Here is a 21,754-nt window from a genome sequence, read left to right on the forward strand (position 1 = left end):
GGTACATACAGTCGCTAGAAAAAGTATGTGAACCCTTTGAGATTTCTTGGATTTCTGCATAAATTGGTCATCAAATGTGCTCCGATCTTCATCTAATTCACAACAATAGACACACACAGTCTGCTTAAACTAATACTGCACAAAAAATGATATGTTTTCATGTTTTTATTGAACAAAACATGTAAACATTCACAGTGCAGGGTGGAAAAAGTATGTGAACCCCTATGGGTTCACATACTTTTTCGAGCAACTGTAGTTCATACCTCTCTTTTGGTGCGAGGACAGAAGAGATGTTCTTCATAAACACCTTGAATGGCATGAACTGATGGATGAAGGAGATCTCTAGCTGTGGATGTATCACCATAGTTGGTAGTGTCACCGACTCTCTTTATGCTAGGGACAGGAAGGTCAGAGCGCACAGACGGGAGTCCATAGGTGCGGCTGTCTTTGTAAAAGAGATCACATAGTCACAGAGGATGTTAAGGATTACTAGGTGACAAGTGCTCAAGAACCTATTGCATATTAAAGGATTAATTTATGATGCTCTGAAAAAGAATGAATTGCAAAGAAATGTTAACGCTGAGTCTGTTTTAAAAAAACATGTAGTGCAGTGTTTTTACACTGTTACATTGTGCTTGTGTTATTAAGAAGTAGACCAAGCTAGAGTAGCTAAGCTTTGAGTTTCCAGCATGGGGAGCTGTGTTTCCATTTCACTAGGCCTCCCTTCCATTACATTGGGTAAATTCCATTTATTACATGCACCACTTTCACGACAGGTTACAGAGCTATGACTTAAGGTTTTACATGCCAAGCAGGAGAGATTACATTTTCTGCTTCTGTGTTACAATAATCAGACTTTAATTATAGTCTTTAAATGATTATAGACTATTTCACCAAGCACTACAGCCCTGCAGTTTGCTTCCAATCGTCTGGTAAGGTCATCAAAAGTGGCTGAATGTGCCCTTTGGACATTGTGGCTGCCAATATTTCATGTTGTCACCCATAATGCATTTTAGATTTCAAATGACCGTTATAAAATCAACTTTGATTTTGTCATATATTTTCAATAATACAAAATGTAGCCCTGCATGATAATTTGTATGAGTAGCTGGTGTACCACCTAAGTGTAACTGCACATTGCTGACTTACTTGATGTCAAGCAACCATCACTGACAGCCCCAATGAGGGAGGAGGATGTCATGAAGTGGTCTGGAGCTGCCCTGGTTCGCCTCAAGGTCTTGAGGGTCTTGGGTGAGCTGCTCAGCTCAATAGCCTCCAGGTCCTCAGGCTTAATTAGGGTCTCAGAGGTAGGAAACTGTGCTGGTTCTGATGAATGCTTCCTTTCTATGCTGGCTGGAGCTGAGCTGGTCTGACGCTCTGCAAGAGAAAACAGAATGTCACAGAAATATTTTGTAACCTTTCCATCCTTTTGCAACTATTTGAAATCTAAGCTGATTTTCTGTATGATTTTCTATAGCTGTTCCTTTTGTTGCCTTAGCTTGGTGTCAGTAATGTCTGAAATACTATAAAACCAACAAACATAATTGACCTATGGCTAAGCCACGCCCCCTCCACTCACACGGACAAACAATGAACATTCACTGACAGGCGCTATTGCAGTTGTCACAGTAGGAGACATTTCACAGGAGGCCATTGATAATTTTTGGAGACAGAAAGATCACATGTCATCTAGAAGCCACCAAGAGGGTCTAAACTACGCATTGGAGGGATATATTAATCATTTTATTGTCAAGAAGGTCGATAAAAAGCTTCAATTACAAGCCAAAATTTACAGGTCCCAGTGCAAACGTGATAAACGGCATCTCGTTGCCATCACAATCTCAGACCACAAGATAGAGGATCAGCATGAAAGTAGCACTGAAGTTAAGGTTTTGGCTCATAATATGACAAAAATATAACGGCCTTTTTTTTTACCATCTTTACCAAGAGTGTCTCTCCGGTAGTTTGGTGCTACAATATTTACACTGAATCATTCTGCATAACGTTTGCCAACCTTTGTTATCTCGGCAATTACAGATAAGTTGATGAAGCTAAACTCTGGAAGTTAACGTAGGTTTAACTAGAGCCCTTTGGACAACAGCTAACAATGATGTACGATCGCCAAAGTGCGAAAACTAGAACAAAAAAATACCAACGAACTCCCAACAAACAACTTCACACAACGAACAACGCAGCTAGGAGCTAACGTTAGCCTAACTTTAGCTAAGATTAAAGATAACTTTATATTTATTTCGAGCAAAGTGACAATATGTTGCCTCAAATACGATGTTGGCTTACCATAGAACAGATATTGTTAATTTTATCCATGTTGAGTTGATGTTGTGGTCTACTGCAAAACTTTTATCCAAAGAAGACACTTTTCTCGGTTTAGATGTGGCTTAGGAACGGGTAAAAAATACACTCCGTCGCCCAGCCTCTCAGGATACCTTGTGTTGGAGTCGCATGTGCCCCATGAACATCGTTTGACCATTTTTAAACTTAAAATCTCAGAAAAACCTCATAAAACCGGACGAAAACGGACCTTCTCAATGGACATCCAGGCAGCCAATGTCCGAGTGTATTGGAGTGGTATACGCACTGTGATTGGCTCATCGCGTTTGAGGGTGGGACTTAGCATAGGTCAATTCCAAAGTAATTTTAGAAAAGCCCACCTTCTCATAAAGTTCATCCTAACAGCATATGAGTGTCACGTATCCCTTTATTGCATACATTCGATCTCTAATCCTCTGCACAGTAAATTTGAGTTTTCTCCTTATACTATGACATTCAGTGCTGTGGAGGAACGGAAGAGTTCTGTATTGACAAGAAATTGACTTCAGTGTGCCAGATAGTAGACAAAAGTCAGAGTTTTACACTTCAAATGTGGACATAGGTACAATCAATACAGCACTGCTTCCACTGTGAAGAACAAGCTAACAAACTCCACTGAGTGAGAAAAGTTTTAAAAAATCGAGATGATGTTCCTGTCAGAAAACCCTGATGCCTTGTCATCTCCCTCATTCACCTTTACTCATCCAGGTCTATGTGAGCAACAGAGGAGGTAGAAACAGGGAGACTGGACAAAGACCTTGTGTCACATCAAGCTGCATTGCTTGCACGCTGTTAGTACCATCTTGTAGGAAACAATTGAAATAAGTGGGTTTCAACACAGATGCCCACTGGCATGATGTGCAGTTAAGACAAGTTGTAAGGATGCATGTACCATCATCAGTAAGGTTATAGCAATTTCCTACAAAATGGGTGATGGGTTAATGGCCACGTCTGCCATAAATCTGTCTTTCATTTGGAATTTTGTTTTCTCTTGTCCCTCCCCTTTTCTTGCTTTTCTCCACCCCTACCCCTCCCTCTGGCCTTTTCCAACCCCAGCGCAGCTTTGGCAGAGGGCTGTTTACATGAGTCGAGTCTGCTTTACCCTCCTGCCCCTTAATAGAAAATAAAATAAAATGGGGAAAATATAATAAAATGGGACTTGATACTGCTAGTGTTGTGCTTATTGTGATTAAAACTGGATATAATAAAATGCCTTACTAACCATTTGTCTTCTTGAACTGCTCTGGACATTTGATAGGCATGTTGTCCTTCCAGTTGAGGAAGTTAGAAAACTCCAGAAAATTGATTTTTCCATCCTTGTCGAGGTCACAGTAGTCCATCAGGTCATCTAGAACAGACTCACACACACCAAGCCGGAACTCACTGCACACTGCCTGCAGGTCTTCTCTGTCAATCATACCTTTGCCTTTCTGGAAATAAGCACAAAGATTCACAATAAAAGCTTAACAATTTGTATAATACGTTTGTTCCAGTTGATTTATTATAGTATTATAGTGTCCTTGCTACCAAGGACCAAGGTGTAACTGCAGTGACTTAAAACAGCCTTTATATGTTGTCAAATAAATAGAAACTTTTTCTGACATAAAGATATTATCAATTAAAAAGTTACTGCACTCTGATTTCTGTGATTATCAGTCTGTGGTGATGACAGTCATACCTTGTCATATTGTCTGAACGCCTCCAACAGGGAAGGGAAATTTTGGAAGTTGAGAACTTTGAGTTGGTGTCGTACTGCGTTGACCAGGCTACACTGTCGCTGCCGGTCTCGGTGTCTTGTATACTGGCCCGGCTCTGTGGAATGGATTAACTCGCCGACTCCTGTGCAGAAAGAAGGAAAAATGTTATTCTATAACTCAAGCAAATATTGCTCTTCTTTATTCTTTTTTCCTTATCTGAGGACAACACATGTTTCCTAACATGTTCCAATATGTGACCTAAGACAAAAAATGTTTTGCCACAACTGTACCAAACTCATCAGCTGGCATGTGATTTCCAAAGATTTGATCTTGTGGTGCATTTACACTTTTCTTGTCCCTGAAAAGATGAAAGTGAATGAAGTTAAACTTCGGTTCTTAAGGTATAACTGAGGTCAAAGAATCTGTCAAAAGTGTAACATACACTTACAATTTGTTTGTTAGGCCAAGTTGTGCCATTATCTTTTCCCTGTTTCCAGATCTCTTCCAGCCAGTCCTTGGATTGTAAAACCTACATGAAAGCAAATTAGAAACATTTCAGGCAATTTTATTTTCTTTTAAACTGGATATGAAAAAATGATCACAAATTGTTGTTCAAATATGACACAAAGCATTTATCCTCGGTCTTACTTCTGTGACTCCCCCAGCCAGCGAAGAGTTTTGCAAGTATCCCTTCCGTCGTTGAAATGAGGTGTGAGGATCCCAAACCTGCTGTCTTTGCTGTAGTGACTCCAGTCATACTTTCTATCAATCCTTTCACCTAATCAAGAACGACATCATTTTATAGTAGTGGAAGACAGTTAATACATTAACTAAAAAGAAACCATTACAAAAATAGATGGTAGTAACAGTGTAGGGTTTTTGCATGATAAAATATCTCCAATATTCCTACCAACAAAATAGGCTTTGTGGCTACGAATATAGGACTCATGTCCCTCCTGAGCTTCTTTCTCCACCTCCTCGGTTGTTTTTGGAGGGTGAATAATCTCACGCACATCCGACCCTGGACAAAAAGCAATGTAATTCTTCAGTGCAAAGTGAGATTATTCTGGCTTGATAAACACTTCTTGTTTGTTATATTACCACACGTTAATCTTGTATTTACTTATGTTTAAATTGTATGAGCCATGACCTTATTTCATAATAAATAAACCATACCTTTTACCACTTTCACACCAAATGTAGTGTTGTTGTTATACCAGCTGGGAAGTCCATCTTGCTGAGCATGTGATTGTCCCAATGGCGCTTTTTTATTTGAGGTGTAACCTGCCTCACTGAACTCTTCCAACTTCTGCTGGAACAAGGTCTTTAGGGGAGGATTTAGCAAGCTTCTGTCCTGTTAAAGTAACACAGAAATAATCGAAAGTCTGAGTAATCTGAAAACAAATCACATTTTTTGGCTTGAAAGTGTGTTTGCAAGGTTGGATTGAATTAAATCAGATAATCCAATGTTTTGTATGAACAATAAAACAACCATATAGCACACTACAGTTAAACTATCTCTGATTTTATCTGAGGTTTCTAAGACATGCACCTGTATAAGTGTGTAAAAACAGTCTGGATGCCAACAAGCAAATACTTTTTGTACTTTTGTCCAGGACACTCTTGTTTGGCCAGGACACTCTTGCAAATGAGATTCTTAATCTCAATGAGGTTGAATAAATTTAAATCATGTTAGAAAAGTTAGACAATAGAAAAAAGTTTTGATGGCCAAACCAAAAAGAATAATTACTGATAAACAGGGGTGAAAAGTGACTAATCACATTTACTCATATTACTGTAACCATGTAGCTTTTTGGTGTCCATTTTACTTTTTAATGCTTTTTGAAATCAGTATTTTTACTCTTACTTAAGTATAATTTTGCCAGATGTATTGGCCTTATTTACATTTTAAAAAGCATCAAGCACTAAGGGAATAAAAGACACTAAAAGTTAAAAAAGGAGGCTCTAGCTCTCTGTCAAGGACATGATACTGGCTGGTAAGTGACTGTACAAGACGGTCAGTAGGAAATAGCGAGAGAATGATTCCACATCACATCCCAAAACAGCTGTTGTAAAATAAAATCCAAATTACAGCTGATTGGAACCAGTGACTTTACCTGAAGAACTTGGTTGGAGATCCATAGTCTCATGTTGTTGCCAATAAGGAAAGAGCAGATGCTCAGCACTTTAAATAAACACTGAATGAAATACATTTTACTTTACTTGAGTAGATTTATTGGCCAGTACTTTCACTTCTTGCACTCTTTCCACTTCTGCTGATAGATTGATTATTTTCCAATCAGATATCAACCTGTTAATCGGTATTAAAATCTGCCTTTTTGGGGCGCACCGGTGGTTGAGTGGTTAAGGCGCGCACCATGTACGCAGGCGACCCAGGTTCGAGTCCGGCCCGTGGCACTATCCCCTGCATGTCTCTCCCCGCTCTCTTCCTTGTTTCCGCCTCTATCCACTGTCTCTCTCTCTAATAAAGGCACAAAAAAAATCTGCCTTTTTGTTCATTTTGTCCACAAGAGGATGAGTACATATGCGGTACTCACATTGTGAGTAGATTTGGTTTTGATGCCATGGATAAGGGTGCTTGCGACATCAGGATCAGTTGCCTTCCCTCTGTGCACTCTGATAACTCCAGGTTCAGGTTGGGTACTGTTGCGAAATTTCCTTACCACCGGTGGGGTAGGGGGCTGAAATTTTAAAATATTGATGTATCATTTAGAATCAATGTTAAACATTGGTTAAATGTGTCTGTTACTTCAGATTATGTCCAAGAGATTAAACTCATGTAGAAACAGCAATGGACTTTTTAGCATCCACATCCCATTCTGATATTGCTCATAAACTCCAACAAAATGGTCTTACCCTCGGCATTTCTTGTAAGCAGACACTAGCTCTGTCTCCCACAGGTATTAGTTTTCCAGCCTAGCGTTGACAGAAAAAATACAAGCAGTGAGTATCTAGTGAACAATATCCACCAAGAAATCAAAAGGCTTTCTTGGCGTTGGCTTTAAGTGACAAGTTAAGCTAACGCAGCGTCAGCTAGTAGAGTTGACTTACCGGTGGTTTATTTAAACAGCCAGTCGTGTTTCCTTTGGTCTTATTCATCGTTAAATCTCCAAAGAGAAGAAACTCAAACAACCTAAAGCTTCAGGTTTTGTCTCCTATTCGTCAGCGTCGTCTGCTCTCCCTAGCAAAAGTTTAAAACTGTTTTCTTGCTAGCTACAATGTCTGCTGTTGGACGCTAGTGACACGGACGCCTGTTTGAATTTGGTTGCCTAGCAACAGCAGACACTTTGGACTGAGCAGTTTTGCCCGTTGAAATTTCTTCTTGGGTAAATTCATCTTTGATTTGATTATTTATTACTTAAATTATGTTGAATAAAGGTCACAAGAATGTGAATCTAACTCAGCTATATTTTACCTACATAGCACTTTTTATTTTTAAAGCATGCAGCCCAACTGCTCCACAAATTGCAAAAACAAAAACAAAAAACAAAAGCGAAATAATTAATAATACAATAAAAGTAACAGTAGATAAAATCTTTGAAGAATAAAACAGGGAAAATTTATAATAAAATATTAATAATAAATATAATTAAATAAGTAAAAATGTAAAGATTAAAAAATGGTACAACTATAAAACTGTGAGAATATAATAAATCCAGATGTTTAAAAAAGGATGAAAAATAAAACTATGTATGAAGATATAAATCAAAATCTATGTAAGCTGGTGAAGACCTTATATTAAAACAACTTAAAAACACAAAGGTTGTAAAGTCACTCAAAATTAAAAAACAGATCTAAAAAATGTGTTTCAGATAACTTTCAGAATTCGAATTTGTAAGTCAGTGACTTCAATTAAATATCTACTGCAAAACTAAATTATCTGGTATAATTCTATAATTTAAGAATAATCTTACTTTTTGAAAGTCACCCACAAATGCATTAAAACACATTTAGACTGATGACCTGTTTAGTAAGATTTTCCCTTGTGTATGCAAAAAAGTATTCAAACAAAATCTAAACTATAAAAGTGATTGTTTTGTTCTGTTTTTGATTCTATTTTAACTTGATGATGTTTTCAATTACGAAGCTTCAAAATTGCGAAGAGGATTTGTCAAATCATCTCATTTTGTGAACGTAATATTTTGCTTGAATGTAATCAAGTCAATGAAGTTTGATTTTGAAAATTGAATTAAAGAAACTCCACGTAAGATCTGGGCAGACATTGTTTTTCAAAGCAAAGTTTGCTGAAGTCTACCTTTTCTGGTATCGTACTAGTCAGGTTTTGTTCTTGTTATTAGGAAATATATTATTTCCCTAGAAAGGAAAATTGGGAACAAACCCAGACATATGATTGGTCCGTCGTACCATTACGTAGAGGATTGTCAATTCCAGTCATACGATCTGTCATCATCGTTCGTACAATGCGAAAAGGGAAGTTGAAAGAAGTGGGAGAGGGACATCGCGGAGGCTTATGAAATCTAATGCCGCTGTAGCCGACCGGGTATCCGACACATTGTGAAGAGCAACAATCATTTGCCTGGAGACACCGTTCACAATAACCAGCTTTCGCGTTTTTGTAGGTGAGTAGCTAATATTAGCGTTAGCTAGCTTGCTAATGGCTATCCGGTGGGCTCCTCCCGATGCGGCCACAGCTAAATAACGTTCACCAGACCTATGTCTATTATATGGCTAGCTAACGTTAGCTAGCCGACACTGGAAGGGCCAAGCTAGTTAGCATAGTAAGTTGACGTTTGTGGGTGGTGAATTCGGATCAGTCGTTATGTATCGATTGTTGATACACGTACCGTAACCCGCATTGATGACAAAGAACAACTGAGACCCTGTTTGACCAACTGTTTCAGAAGGCTAAATAAAATTAACGTCATGCTGCTAAGGTTAGCTAGCTGTCATTAGCTGTACACACCCAAAACTGCATCATCTGTGTTTTGACATTTTCTAAACGTCATATAAATGACAGAAACTGTGTGTACAAGCATTGCTTGTACGATTCGACCTAGATCTGAACTAAAGTAACCCAAATTGGATTCTTCTAGTTAACTGAGTGGGATTTGTTTTGGTCCAGACATTTTAAACTGACGAAGTAGCTAAGTTGCTAACGCTAGCTCTCGTTACTCTGCTAATTCCACCTAGTCAACAACAACATAACAGGTTATTTGTGGTTAACTGTGTGTCGTAACGAGATTTCAACAAAGTTCACGGTGATTATTTTTGACCCGAAAGACCCGTGTTTACTTTGTTGCTAGTAATGAGAAATGTGTAGGTTACAAAAGCAAGTTGCTGTTGTCTTGTTGTTGTTATTTACCTCATATGTACAGGCCAATAGGTATAAAACTGTCTGATTTAACCTTGATGATTATTTTACGTAGTTGCTCAGACCAGGCTCATACCAGCTCTCTTTTGACACACTGGCTCACATTACTTAAAGTTAGAAGCAGTAGTTGTCAGAGGTTAGAGATTTTTGCGGCTACACCAGTTAGACTACTTTTTTTTTTTTTTCATTTCTTGAAGTTGTAGTTAAACTCATGCAGGTGGGACACACTGAAAGTCAAAAGGATTAAGTTAAATTGAATGTCTGTTGCTCCTGTGTCACCCATATATGTTTTAGCCAAGTCTCTCATCTGTATTTGCTTAAATAAGGATGGCAAGTAACTAACATTTGTTTGGAGAGAAAGAAAGTATGGCTGGTAATTTGAAACTCTTGTTGACTGTGAGTGAGATGAACTACTTTTCTCTATGTGTATTATCTTATCTCTGTCGAGTGGTTGTTTTATTTAAAGGAGATATTCTTGGAACAATAGCATGGAACTGTAAATATCTTTCTAATTATACAGTAAAGTGGAGCAATATTTGCTTCCATTTTTAAGATTTCTCTTGGGCTTTTAGACCTTTATGTGTAGGGTAGGACAGTGGAGAGAGCTGGAAACAGGGATGATAGAATGGGATAGTGACATGCAGGAAAGGAGCTGCAGGCCAGACCTGAACCTGGGCTGCCCACTCATATGGAGTGCGACTTAACTGCTAGGTCATCCAACAAACATATTATCCATAGTAAATTTTGATCTTATGGCCAAAATTTACATCAAGTATGATAGTCTGTAACTCAAATATTAGATCAGAATGGCTTAATCTATCAGTCCAATGTAGTAGGTTTAGATAATATAGTTGAAAACACAAGCCATATATTATCAGCTTATGCAAAACAGCAACAGCAACAGTCATGTTGTGCAAAATGACCTATTAATTCTACATTCAGTTCTGTAGATTCTGCTGGGTTGAAATATACCTGTAATGGTGGTTTATTATTGTATTAGAATGGTTTTAACAAGATCATTATGCACTTTGAAACACTTAAAAGCCAAACCATCATTTGACTTTACCTTCATTTTAGGCCTTCTGCCTGTTGTGATTGGTATAATGTGGATCTGTTGAAACGAACCCTGCAAGTCAAGACAAGTTCACCTTATTAGACTGACATTTGTATCACTTAAAAGTATATTGAACAATAACAAACACGATATCTGGTTTTTAGAAATTTCTCAATGTGCAGATATGTAGAATTTGGTTTTGTTCATAATAAATGTAAGAGACAAATGTCAGGGCAATAAGTTGAACTTGTCTGAACATGCAGGGTTCCCTTTAATTTTTTTTCTGATGGCCACCTACATCCTTGCTAGCTCTTTTGTGTATTTAATTTGTAAGCTTTTTTATGTTTGAATAATAATTAAGCTAAGTGCCTCAGGTCAATAATCAGCAGCATGCCTGAACACGTCTTTTCTTCTTTGTTCTAAACATTAATGTAAAGTAGAAAGAGGTAGGACTGTCAAGCCCTGTGCATATTTTCTACCATAAAACCTTGTTGTTGAAACAAGGCTTAAGCAAGTTGTGCTAAAGCTGTACTGTTTTATCCTCTGTAACCAACACAGAAAGCAATAAATTAGCTGAAAACATAGGGTTACCACTTACCAATTTCTGTTTTCCACCATATTTAGTGAAAATGTTTAAAAGACAGGCCTCACAATACATGTCAAAACACATGTATAGCGTGCAAATTTCAAGGTTCACCAGCACAATTTGCTGGCATTGATTTGTGTTTAGTGTCTGACAGGCTCTGACTCTGAGCTTTCTTCTCTCTCTGTTGCTCAGGTATTTTCTGCAGTTTTCCACAGTACGTCAGCGTGCAGAGGAAGAGACCTGACAGCGTGACATGGCAAGTAGAGGCGGAGCTACACGACCCAATGGGCCGAACGCAGGCAACAAGATCTGCCAGTTCAAACTTGTGCTTTTAGGAGAGTCAGCTGTGGGGAAGTCAAGTCTCGTACTTCGTTTCGTCAAGGGGCAGTTTCATGAATTCCAAGAGAGCACAATCGGAGGTATGGATTTGCCACGTTGGCTGTTCACAAGTGATGTTTTTATTGATACGCCTTTATGTACCTGGTTGTCGCTGAGAAGCTTGGGATGAATCACACTGTAAAACAAACATTTAATAAAAAGTTCAACACAATGGTGCAAAAATATCTGTCACATGAGTCATGGTTCCTGGGTAGTGAATAGAAAAATGTGGCAGTGAAATCAGCATTGTGTTGTTTCAGATTTAAGGAAGTATTACAAAGATAATGGGCCATGGGTAGTTTAATTGTGCCAAACAGGAAATGAACAAATAAAACTTACACAGAATTACACAGAATTGTGGGAATAATTACAACAAATGCCAGGACATTTTCCCAAGTTCCAGTTAAGTCCAGAAGCTGACCTAAGGTAAGAGGCAGGGTGTTATCATCAACAGGATCTTATACTTATTGCACTTTGGCAGACAGACTCTGAGCACTGGCTATCACATATTTTAATCAAATACTTCCCATTCCATTAGGATGCTGTTTGGAGGCTCAACTTAGGCCAAATGCAAACTTCAGGAGACTTTTGAAATCCCAGTAAATATGCTTACACTGGACAGTTACCCACAGTCAAGGCAGATGTACATTGGAACTAGCTGCTGGGGATCAGTAGGTGTTCAAATGCATAATAATTTGTCAAAATGATAAATGAGTACTGTTACATTCATAACTAAGGGGATGTATTAGATGAATAATGATGGCCTGGAGGTGTGGGATTAAATGTTGCAGATATGATCTCTCTAACAGCAAAGGTAAAGTTTTGTGGGGCGGCTTCTGAGTGCTGATTCATCTCATTACTGTTATTGAGACTTGCCTGAGTAAATGAAGGCAAAAAACACGTTAATGTGCTGATCTCGTCATACTTAATGCTCTAGCAACCATCCACTTTTTGGATGTTCAGTCAAAACAAAATGTTTCATATAATTAGTTCCCAGTTTTCCAATGTGTAATAAGTGAACCGGATAATCTGCCTCTGTGTGTTTGTGTTTCCAGCATTGTTACTAATTTTTTTACCCACAGTAACACACTTTGTGTAGTTCAGTAGCGACACGCTCATTTGTCATTGGCTCCTCTGCTTTGTGCCCCCCTGCAGCTGCCTTCCTGACTCAGACAGTATGTTTGGACGACACAACAGTCAAGTTTGAAATCTGGGACACAGCTGGTCAGGAACGCTACCACAGTCTGGCTCCCATGTACTACAGAGGTGCCCAGGCAGCTATTGTGGTGTACGATATAACAAATGAGGTGAGTCAGGTGCCAAGGTTTCTGCCATGCAGTTTCTCTTATCAGCACTGCTGTCACTAACCAGAACTGGAACAACAGTAACCCTGTTTACATGCACAACATAGTCAGTTCTTTACCTGATTCCAAAGAAAACTTTTTTATCCTTGTAAATTAAGGAAATAAGCTACTAAAGTGCTGTACACGAGACATCAGAATATAATGACACAGGGGAGTTGGGGTTCACTAAAAGAAAGCATTTTTTTCTTTTTACAATTTAGGGCTGCAACTAAAAATGATTTTCTTATGATTACCTTGAGATTAAACATTTAATCCGGGGAAAAAAAAAATCATTCCTACAGACACCACTGAGCTGTTAAAACTATATAAAATTATGGATACTGATTTCAACACTAGAGATGCCCCTGATAACGGTATCAGGTAACTGAAGCTAATACCATGCAGTCAGAAAAATGTGAGATTTTGAATGTTAAACAGCCCAACATTAATGATTTTATCACGTCTGAGCTCATACCTGAAGATATTACTGTCAGAGTTTCTATTAACAAAGTTCTATTTTAAGCTAAGGTGTCATCTCTGTCATAGAACATCAGTCCCTCATAAACAGTTATCATATTTTTTCATTCATCATTGAATTATTACTGTCATTGCAACAAACAAAGAAAGTAAATTTTAGTAATACAGCTTTTAAAAGGATCATAGCTAATCAAGTATTATTCAACTATCTGCTCGTAATAATCACGTAAAAATCCCAATCACATGATCTAGTCAATTGGTTGGCAAATTCTTTGCCAGCTTCTAATAATCTTCTTTTTGTCTGTTCAGTTGATTTTTTGGTGCAGCTCTAAAACTGTTGAAACAGCCAACAGAAATGAGAACAGACATAAAGGAGACACAGTTTAAATGGCTAATGAAAATGTATAATCTGCCTAAGTGCCTGTCTTACATGTAGCCTATCATAGTTAAGGATTTACCTCAGGCTTGCACAACATTGGCTTGTGTGTTTTATGACAAACAGAGCTGATCTTAACAGGCAACAGACTCTGGGTTGCAGACCACAGCTGTGATAAATATTCAGAATGAATGCTTGAACAGAAAAGCTCCCAACGCCCTCATAATACAAGCCAATCCAGCATTTCTTAAAATGCATTTGAATGCTGCACATTACGGATAGGTTATTTGGAAAATCCAACTGTTTGCATGATCCTGATCAGTTTGGAACGCTGTCCTGTTGTGTAGAGTAGTTAGGACGTTTATTTGCATGTAAACTTATTCGGTCTTATCAGTGACGACTAGACGGTGGGGGTTTCCATTCAAAAATTTCTCTGTAATGGTCCAGTCAAACTGGCGACCTTATTTTAGTATGAGGACAAATAAAGCTGTGAGTCATCAGCCATGAGTCATCACTAAACAACACAGTGTTTTGTGGACAATATTTATTACCTAATGCATATATTAGTCACTTCATACCAAATTGGTTACCCATCACAATCTGTCATCAAACAGTGTGCACAGAAACCTGACATATCCAGGGCATGGTATATTTTACATCCATTTGGGCAACACCTCATAGACAGTGTTTGGGAAAGGCAGAACCAACAAAGCCAACAAAACACATGACATAGTAGACATGCACCGTCCTGAGGTAACCTCAATAACACAAGCTTGGCAGGCCGCTGTAAATATTGTTGACTGTAAGTGGAGCCAGTTGGTAAATCAAACTCTTGCGAAAGCAAGTCAGAAACATTTTATTCACAAAAAATGTTGAGTACGGGTCTTTGTTTTTCTTTAAACTAAGAAATGTTGCACCGTTCTGAAAGCCCTCCAGCTATAGCTACATCTGTGCTAATCCCTTTATCAGCTAGCATTGATTACAGGCTTGAAGTACAACTAAACCACGCCCATAGCTACCCCATCTTTCTCCTCAAATGACACTGATTAGTCTGGTCATTCTCTGACTGGAAGCAAACGTTTTAGCTAGAAGCTGTGAGAGATGGATACCTCTTATGATAGACGTTAAATCTGACCAATCCGTTTTCATTGAAAACTGAAACTGTTGTAGCTTAAAATGTGAAGGCACTAGCTGGTAGTAGTCACCCTCTATTACACTGTTATGGACCATCTGTGCTAAAAGCTGATCACTAAGGTCTAGGAGGTGTTACAGCGTGTCATAACTGCACATGAAGCGAGTAAGCATCAGCGGAAAACATCAGCTCGATTTCACTGATACAAAAGCAACAGAGAAATCAACAGGTAGATGACAAGGTACCAGGAGTGTCTGCCAGGGATATTTTCATGATTTTCTTTCACTATCTCAGCTTGATAGCTTATTTTTAGGGGAAATAATAGTGTCCATATCAATTACGTGTACATGTGTATCAATTCACATGTTGTGCTCTGACTTGTTAACACAGAGTTTGGCGAGTAAAAAAAGCATAAGATAGAGATGCTAGATAATGGATATTTGCCAATATCCTCTACGCTGATAGTTAGAGAATAATTTTCAGCGATATCTATAGTTAATTGTAGTTTAGACCTAAAACTTCAGTCCTTAAAAACAAGATTTAAAGTTTGAGGACAAACAAATTGACAAATTTCATGCTTTTAAAAACATTTATGTGTAAGGAATGATGATGAAGAAATAAAAGCTGACTTACATCTGTTGGTCCAGCCTGAAACTCCACCAATTCTTTGTTCTTTAGGCCAATATTTACATTTTTTAGCCAAAATTCCAGCTGTCAGTATCAGCAGACATTATCATATCTGTTGATATGGGTAATTCACTTCTTAAGCTAATATCTGCAGATATTTGCTGACCATTACCATACAGATAATATCATGCATCCCTACCATAGAGCAATAATATTGCAAATAGGGTGTGAAAGGATCTTGTGCCGTGAGATCTTGCAAGATATGAAAGTCACAAAATTTCTCCAAAGTTGAAAACTCTCTCATGAGATCCATTCATTTTCTCTACTGCTTATCCCGTTTGGGGTCAGGTGGGGCTGGAGCCTATCCCAGCTGTCATTTGGCGAGAGGGGAATACACCCTGGGCTGGTCGCCAGTCAATCGCAGGGCTAACATATAGAGACAGACAGCAGTAAAACTGTGAAAACAAACTCTGTTTTAGAGCACTTTGTTTGCTCATAAAACTGGAGATATAAAGAAAAAAAAACAGAAAAAAATGATTAAACTTTCCTTGGTGCCTATTATGTTGATGATCCTGACAGAAGATGAGAAATCCTTTTGTTAAAATGATGCAGCTTTTTATATTTCAGCCTTTGGTACTCAGATTTTTACTTATTGATATTAGAATTGTAGCAATAACTCTAGGTTATTTGATGATTTGAGAGGAGATGTGATACACTATTAAAATGGATAGATTGGGTTTTTAAAGATATTTGGGGGGGCTTTTATGCTTTAAATCATAGAGCAATGGAGAGGAGAGTTAAAAACCGGTCGAGTGTGGGGGAGAGACATAGAAAGTAGCCACAGGCAAGACCTGAACCAGGGGTGCGTACAGGGGTGTACCTGAATCACTAGGCCCCCTGTGTCCCATAGATTTGATTTTAAGTGCTGTTAAAATGCACAGTTTGATTCATAGCCACATAAACCATGTAAGAAATGAAATTCAGTATAAGAGGATAAACAGTAATTCTTTTAAGATAATAGACCTGCATTCCATTGCATTTGCAAGTTTCCGTTGAATTAAAGACCTTTGTGTTAAATCTCATCTTGTCTTGTTCTCGTGAACCCAAATCTTACCTCTTCTCCTGAGCTAAGTGTCTCATCATACCTCTAGTGGCAAGGCATGTAGAAATTTAATCCAACTTAACTTTTGCAGAAGAACTTAAGCAGAGAAAGGTCTGAAGTACCATCTGAAACTGTAAGGTAGCTTGCTTAATTTGTCTGTAAATCCTGGATCCTGGTCTTTTACAGGGGAGCATCTTGCTCTTGAAACAAAAGAATCCTCTTCTTCAGACTTCAAAAGGAATGCATGCATGTTGCACAGATATTTTTGTGTGTACTGCATACCTCGTGCATGGAAGAGTATCCTCATTCTGTCTCCTATGTAAACTACTGCTACAGCACTGCTTGCAACACCTGAGCTGGAGATATTCGATTCATATTTCATCAGTCTGTCTTTATCTGAATCCCTGGGCCTTGAAAAGATAAGAAAAAAGCCTTGTCAGACATCATGGGAAGACTCCTGGTTGTCCTCATCTTTCCATCACATGGATCTTATTTTTATTTGCACTAACTGAGTCAACCTCCCCCTCCTCCTCCTCCTCCTCCTTGTTGTGTGTTTGCCAGGAGTCATTCGTGCGGGCGAAGAACTGGGTTAAAGAGCTTCAGAGACAAGCCAGTCCAAACATTGTAATAGCTCTGGCTGGGAACAAGGCTGATCTCGCAAACAAGAGAGCACTGGACTTCCAGGTTTGTCTTCTTTTTATCTTTATTAATTAGCTGAACAGATGCAGAAGACTCATTATAAATAGAACAAGAATTGTGTCAGTGTCTCTTGGAAGCATTGTAAAGCCTTTCACAGACTGATTATTATTTATTAAACATGCTGAAAAAATAAGATAATGTCTGCCTGTTTGGCCTTGATCCTGCCTCCTACTTGATACAGACCTACTTTGCTTCCCACACATGAAGTTTCTTTTTTTTTCTATGCAAATATCAGGTACTTTCCTCATGCCTCAAATAGATAAGTGTTTCTTTAGTGTCATTTGAATTAATGGTGATGTTGGTTTCACTTTCACAGGATGCACAGTCATATGCAGATGATAACAGCTTGCTTTTTATGGAAACGTCAGCAAAGACCTCTATGAACGTGAATGAAATCTTCATGGCCATTGGTGAGTGTCTCACACATCTTGACCCTCCCAACTTTATTGACACAATGGTTTGAAGAGTTATCGTATAATAAAATCCGTTATTATTGGCCTGTCATCGCTGTGCCCTTATCTCTCTCTACCTTTAATGATACTCCCCAAACAAGTCCTTGATACTGCTGTTAATAATTGTCTGCTATTCTAGAGAATTTACAACGGTTGTTTTTCTCATAGTGCTGGTATACCTCTTTGGCATACAATGCCTATGTAAAAAGTATTAATCCCCTTGGATGCTGGATTTATAAATCAATCATGAAAAATATGATTTGGCTTCCTTGACCACAAAACACAAGAAACCTCTTTAATGTCAAAGTGATTGCAGATTTCTACAAAGTAATGCCAATGGGGGGGTCAAAAAAGCCACATAATATTGTTAGGGGGATTTGATGCTCTGCCACTATTTAGAATACTTTTGGTGTCATTAAAGTTAGTTATCTTATTCAGGCCAGATCCACCAGTTTTTTTAAGTACTTGTTTTTGCTTGATGTCATTTTATTTATTTCCTTTAAGTTATATTTAGTTTTTTCACATTCAATGTAACTTTTGCTCATTCTTAATAACCTTATAATGCTCTGTTTAATACTCTGTTTAATACTCATTTTGAATTGCTTTGTGTATGAATGGCACTCTACAGATAAGCCTGCCTTACCCTAAGGTGTCTTTTGCCATTTAGTTTCCACCCCTCTGTTTCAGAGAACTTCTCACTGTTGTTTTCTTATGTAAATCATTTTGTAGCCCCTCAGCTTCACTTTAAATGTTCATTGGGTCTGTTTTAAATGTCTCTTTATGCTTAATATTTGCTTTTATGAAGGGAAACCTTCAAAGAAAACATTAAAACAATGTTAAGCAATCGCTTTCTGGCATTAGCGGCAGTTCTAGACATTGAAATTGTTCCTTTGATAAAACATGTCTGGGTGCTTCAGAGCAAGATGAAAAGAAGTCTTTGTCCTCCTGCATTGTTCTTGACAAAGTTAATATCGAATGTCCTTCCCCATATTGGTTGTTGAGACAGAGGCAACATTGACAATAACAAAAGAGTTAAAAAATTTAAACTTTTTCAACTGAAAAAGTTGGTGTTAAAGGAGTTTGGCACATAGGATGCAGAGTACTAAAAACATGCCATGGTTTTTTATTAGAAAATAGGCACTGCATCATAGTAGTAGTGCACAGCTAATTGGAATTTAATCCCAATTGTGATGTTAAAAAACACATGATTGACTGCACTTATTTATGTATTGAAATGCTTTCTAAAAACTGTAATATCAATTTTAGATATTATACCATTTCATAACACTGCTGTGTCATGTATTAAGGGGCAAAATATGCCAGGTCAGATTATTCTCGCAACAAATGAGTAACAGGATTTATTAGCTTTAGATAAACAATACACAGAAGGGTTCTTAAACTGAATAAATAATCATGACTGATAATCAGGATCTCAGTGTTGATCAAAATCATTTGGCCATATTCGTGCAGACTAAGGCCACATGCTGTTATCCATAATGATGTCATCTGATGTTGCTGTTTTGTCATTGCAGCAAAGAAACTTCCCAAGAACGAGCCTCAAGCAGCCGGTCCTGGCAGCCGGGGGAACCGAGGAGTGGACCTGACAGAGACGGCTCAGCCCAGCAGCCGCCCCTGCTGCAGTAACTAACCCGGCTCTTCCTGCTCATCCTCCCCACACACACCCCCTCCCTCCTCCTCCCCCATCTGAACATCTGGACATCGGGCTCCTTGGCTTCCTGACGTCAGACCTCACTCCCCTGGAATAGCATAAAGACTCTGTATAGCTGCATTTCTAATACCTTTTATTTTGTTGATGTTCTCTTTTTTTTCTTTCTTTTTTTTTTTTTTTTTTTTAACTTTTTTTAAGAAGTGTATATCAGTATAATGGATGCATGTATCACTACAACGCCTAAAAAACACATTTTTATCTCTTATTAAGTTCAGAGACTAACCCCCTTAAGGAAAAGATGAGCGAGAGAAACGCCCATGAACGTGTGATTGTGTTGTGTGTGAATTTTCTGAGAATGGTCTGCTGGTGAGAAGGTGTAGCCTCATTTGTCACTTCACAGGGTCGACTAGATTCGAATGACCATGCCTGTTGTACAGATTACGTGTGCAGGTTAAGTCATGCTCACAATCAGAAGAAAACCAAATTGTTCCCATCTTGAGACGTCTGATTTTACGGACTCTTGTGAGGACGAGAACCGCTCCTTTACCGCTGTTTGACGAGAAGACATCCAAGGCTCCTGGTGGAAAAATATTGGAACGGCCTGTTTGGAAAATACCTAAAAAAAACATCCTTTTGGCAAGTACAGAAGAAGAAAAGACCTGGATACACATCTGGCTTGCTGTTATTTGCAAACATCTGTATAAATAACACAACTGAGTCATTGAGATGTAGAAAAAATGGAGTTTGAAAGAGCAGAAGCATCTGGAACAAGTAAAAGTGAGGCCGATGTAAGAGGATTAAAAAATGTGTTGGGTTATTTTTTCCTTTAAAAAAATTCTACTGTGTTACATTATCATAAAGTCTGTAACAGAAGCTCCCAGAAGTCAAATTTTTACACAGGTTTGATGGAAAAGAAAATAAACAGGAAACTTGAAGACTGTTGAAAAACCTGCTTGCAAAGACTTTTAACATAAAACTTCCTGTTAATCTCCTGTCTTTGTACATCAGCTCTCTTTCTGTTCAGGCCAGTAGTTGACCTGCATCAATTTGGGCGATCCTATCAGAGCGGGGGTCTTATTTTTAGAGTAGACTTCAGACAGCACACAAACAAAAAATTGGACTAGCTCCCATTGTCACAAGTCTGTGGAAAAAATATACTCTAATGTTGTTATAGGGTGCAATGTTGTCTTCTTCCTCCTTTAGTACAGCTTGCAGAGCTCACCTGGAAATAATTTAGAGATTCTGAACAATTGTACAGTTCAATATAAGTCTGCTTATTTTATTTTATTTTTATTTCCATCCTTGTCACAAACTGGTCAAATGTAAAGCAGTGGTGGTCTTTTTTAGGTATATGTAGTGTTATTAACAGAATCCCTCTCTGGTGTCTTGTTACTTTTCTCAGAAATGGTCCATGGTCATGTTTGAAAGGAACTTTTATTGCATTGCACAGTGTTGATCATGTTTTAATTAATGACTGCCCTTCGATTTTATATGACGGACTGTATTGGACTTTGCTAACCTACGGCTATAAGCAGGTAGCATCATTAACCTTACTGGTGGTCTCTCTTACAGCTCAATGAATTTTAATGATGTAAAACAGCATTACTAGTGATGGGCTGATCAGTTTTGAGTGTCTGAATACAACTTAATAAATTCAATAAAGAGGTCTCTTGTACGCCTTTTTTGCTCAGTCTCAGTGGCATCACATGGAGGGAATTTTGTTCCAAAATGTGTTTTTATTGAGACCAAATTATCACATAAGTCACCAACCAACTCAGATGTTTCTCTTTGATATAAAAAAGTCTTATTTCCGTTAAATCTTTTATAGATCTAAGCTTCAAGGTTCTAAAAGTCCCTAAAGGAATTACATGGATTTTTGAAAAGAGCTTCAAAGTAGATGAAAAGAAAACTAGGCAGCTGCTTAAATTCATAAAAGTATTTTTAAAGCAGCAACACCACATTTATGCAGGGTTTTTGTAAGGCTGCATGAATGCAGATGCATTTTAATACTTTGATGATTACCAGTTGATACGTGTTCATGCCTCAGCATGCTATATTTACTGATGAGCTGCATGGTGGGGCAGTGGTAGGTGCTGTTGCTTTGCAGCAAGAAGGTTCCTGGTTTGAATCCCTGTCGGTCATGGTCAGGGTCAGCACCTATAAAAAAGTTCTCGGCCCCTTGGATGTTTTACCCTTTATTTTTATAAATCAGTCATGGTTGATATGATTTGGCTTTTTGACAAATACTCTGTAATGTCAAAGTATAAACAGATTTCTTTGCAAAACCACTCAGGTTCTGTCGGGTTGCACAGAGATCGGACGTGATTGGCTCTTTTCAAGTCTATCCACAAGTTCTCTGTTGGACTGAAGTCTGGGCTTTGACTCAGGCACTCCAGAACATTCTCCTCGATGTCTTTAAACCATTTCTGTGTAGCTTTCTCATATGCTTCGGGTCATTGTCATGCTGGAAAACAAATC

General features: G+C 38.2%; 2 protein-coding genes across 3 annotated transcripts in view; one reads left to right on the forward strand and one right to left on the reverse strand.

The window, feature by feature from the left end:
* The window catches only part of efhb (EF-hand domain family, member B), a 37,563-nt gene extending 30,415 nt beyond the window's left edge, over nucleotides 1-7,148 (reverse strand). Inside the window, exons 1-12 of the mRNA XM_041794279.1 lie at nucleotides 7,101-7,148; nucleotides 6,906-6,965; nucleotides 6,587-6,730; nucleotides 5,205-5,382; nucleotides 4,939-5,049; nucleotides 4,677-4,806; nucleotides 4,477-4,557; nucleotides 4,319-4,386; nucleotides 4,010-4,170; nucleotides 3,554-3,761; nucleotides 1,150-1,377; nucleotides 264-445 (exon numbers count right to left, since the gene is read on the reverse strand). Coding sequence (XP_041650213.1) covers nucleotides 264-445; nucleotides 1,150-1,377; nucleotides 3,554-3,761; nucleotides 4,010-4,170; nucleotides 4,319-4,386; nucleotides 4,477-4,557; nucleotides 4,677-4,806; nucleotides 4,939-5,049; nucleotides 5,205-5,382; nucleotides 6,587-6,730; nucleotides 6,906-6,965; nucleotides 7,101-7,148 — 1,599 coding nt within the window. The remainder of the gene's footprint in view (nucleotides 1-263; nucleotides 446-1,149; nucleotides 1,378-3,553; nucleotides 3,762-4,009; nucleotides 4,171-4,318; nucleotides 4,387-4,476; nucleotides 4,558-4,676; nucleotides 4,807-4,938; nucleotides 5,050-5,204; nucleotides 5,383-6,586; nucleotides 6,731-6,905; nucleotides 6,966-7,100) is intronic.
* Nucleotides 7,149-8,435: 1,287 nt separating this feature from the next.
* On the forward strand, nucleotides 8,436-20,942 carry rab5ab (RAB5A, member RAS oncogene family, b). Of its 2 annotated transcripts, none has more exons than XM_041793726.1 (6): nucleotides 8,436-8,629; nucleotides 11,214-11,440; nucleotides 12,555-12,706; nucleotides 17,018-17,140; nucleotides 17,472-17,565; nucleotides 19,140-20,942. In XM_041793726.1, exons 2-6 carry the CDS (start codon nucleotides 11,275-11,277, stop codon nucleotides 19,253-19,255), a joined length of 651 nt encoding a protein of 216 aa, XP_041649660.1. In that variant the 5' UTR covers nucleotides 8,436-8,629; nucleotides 11,214-11,274; the 3' UTR covers nucleotides 19,256-20,942. The 2 variants fall into 2 exon arrangements, with proteins under 2 accessions (XP_041649660.1, XP_041649661.1); XM_041793727.1 differs by having other exon boundaries at nucleotides 8,436-8,625.
* Nucleotides 20,943-21,754: the final 812 nt, after the last annotated feature.

This window comes from Cheilinus undulatus, linkage group 8 (assembly GCF_018320785.1).
Source record: "Cheilinus undulatus linkage group 8, ASM1832078v1, whole genome shotgun sequence".
NCBI lineage: Eukaryota > Metazoa > Chordata > Actinopteri > Labriformes > Labridae > Cheilinus > Cheilinus undulatus.

What these genes read in the sequence shown, in the direction of transcription:
- rab5ab (XM_041793726.1), top strand. Translation starts at nt 11,275, where the DNA reads ATGGCAAGTAGAGGCGGAGCTACACGACCCAATGGGCCGAACGCAGGC. An exon ending in CCAAGAGAGCACAATCGGAG is followed by an intron (nt 11,441 to 12,554) that starts GTATGGATTTGC and finishes GCCCCCCTGCAG; the next exon opens with CTGCCTTCCTGACTCAGACA. An exon ending in TGAAATCTTCATGGCCATTG is followed by an intron (nt 17,566 to 19,139) that starts GTGAGTGTCTCA and finishes TTGTCATTGCAG; the next exon opens with CAAAGAAACTTCCCAAGAAC.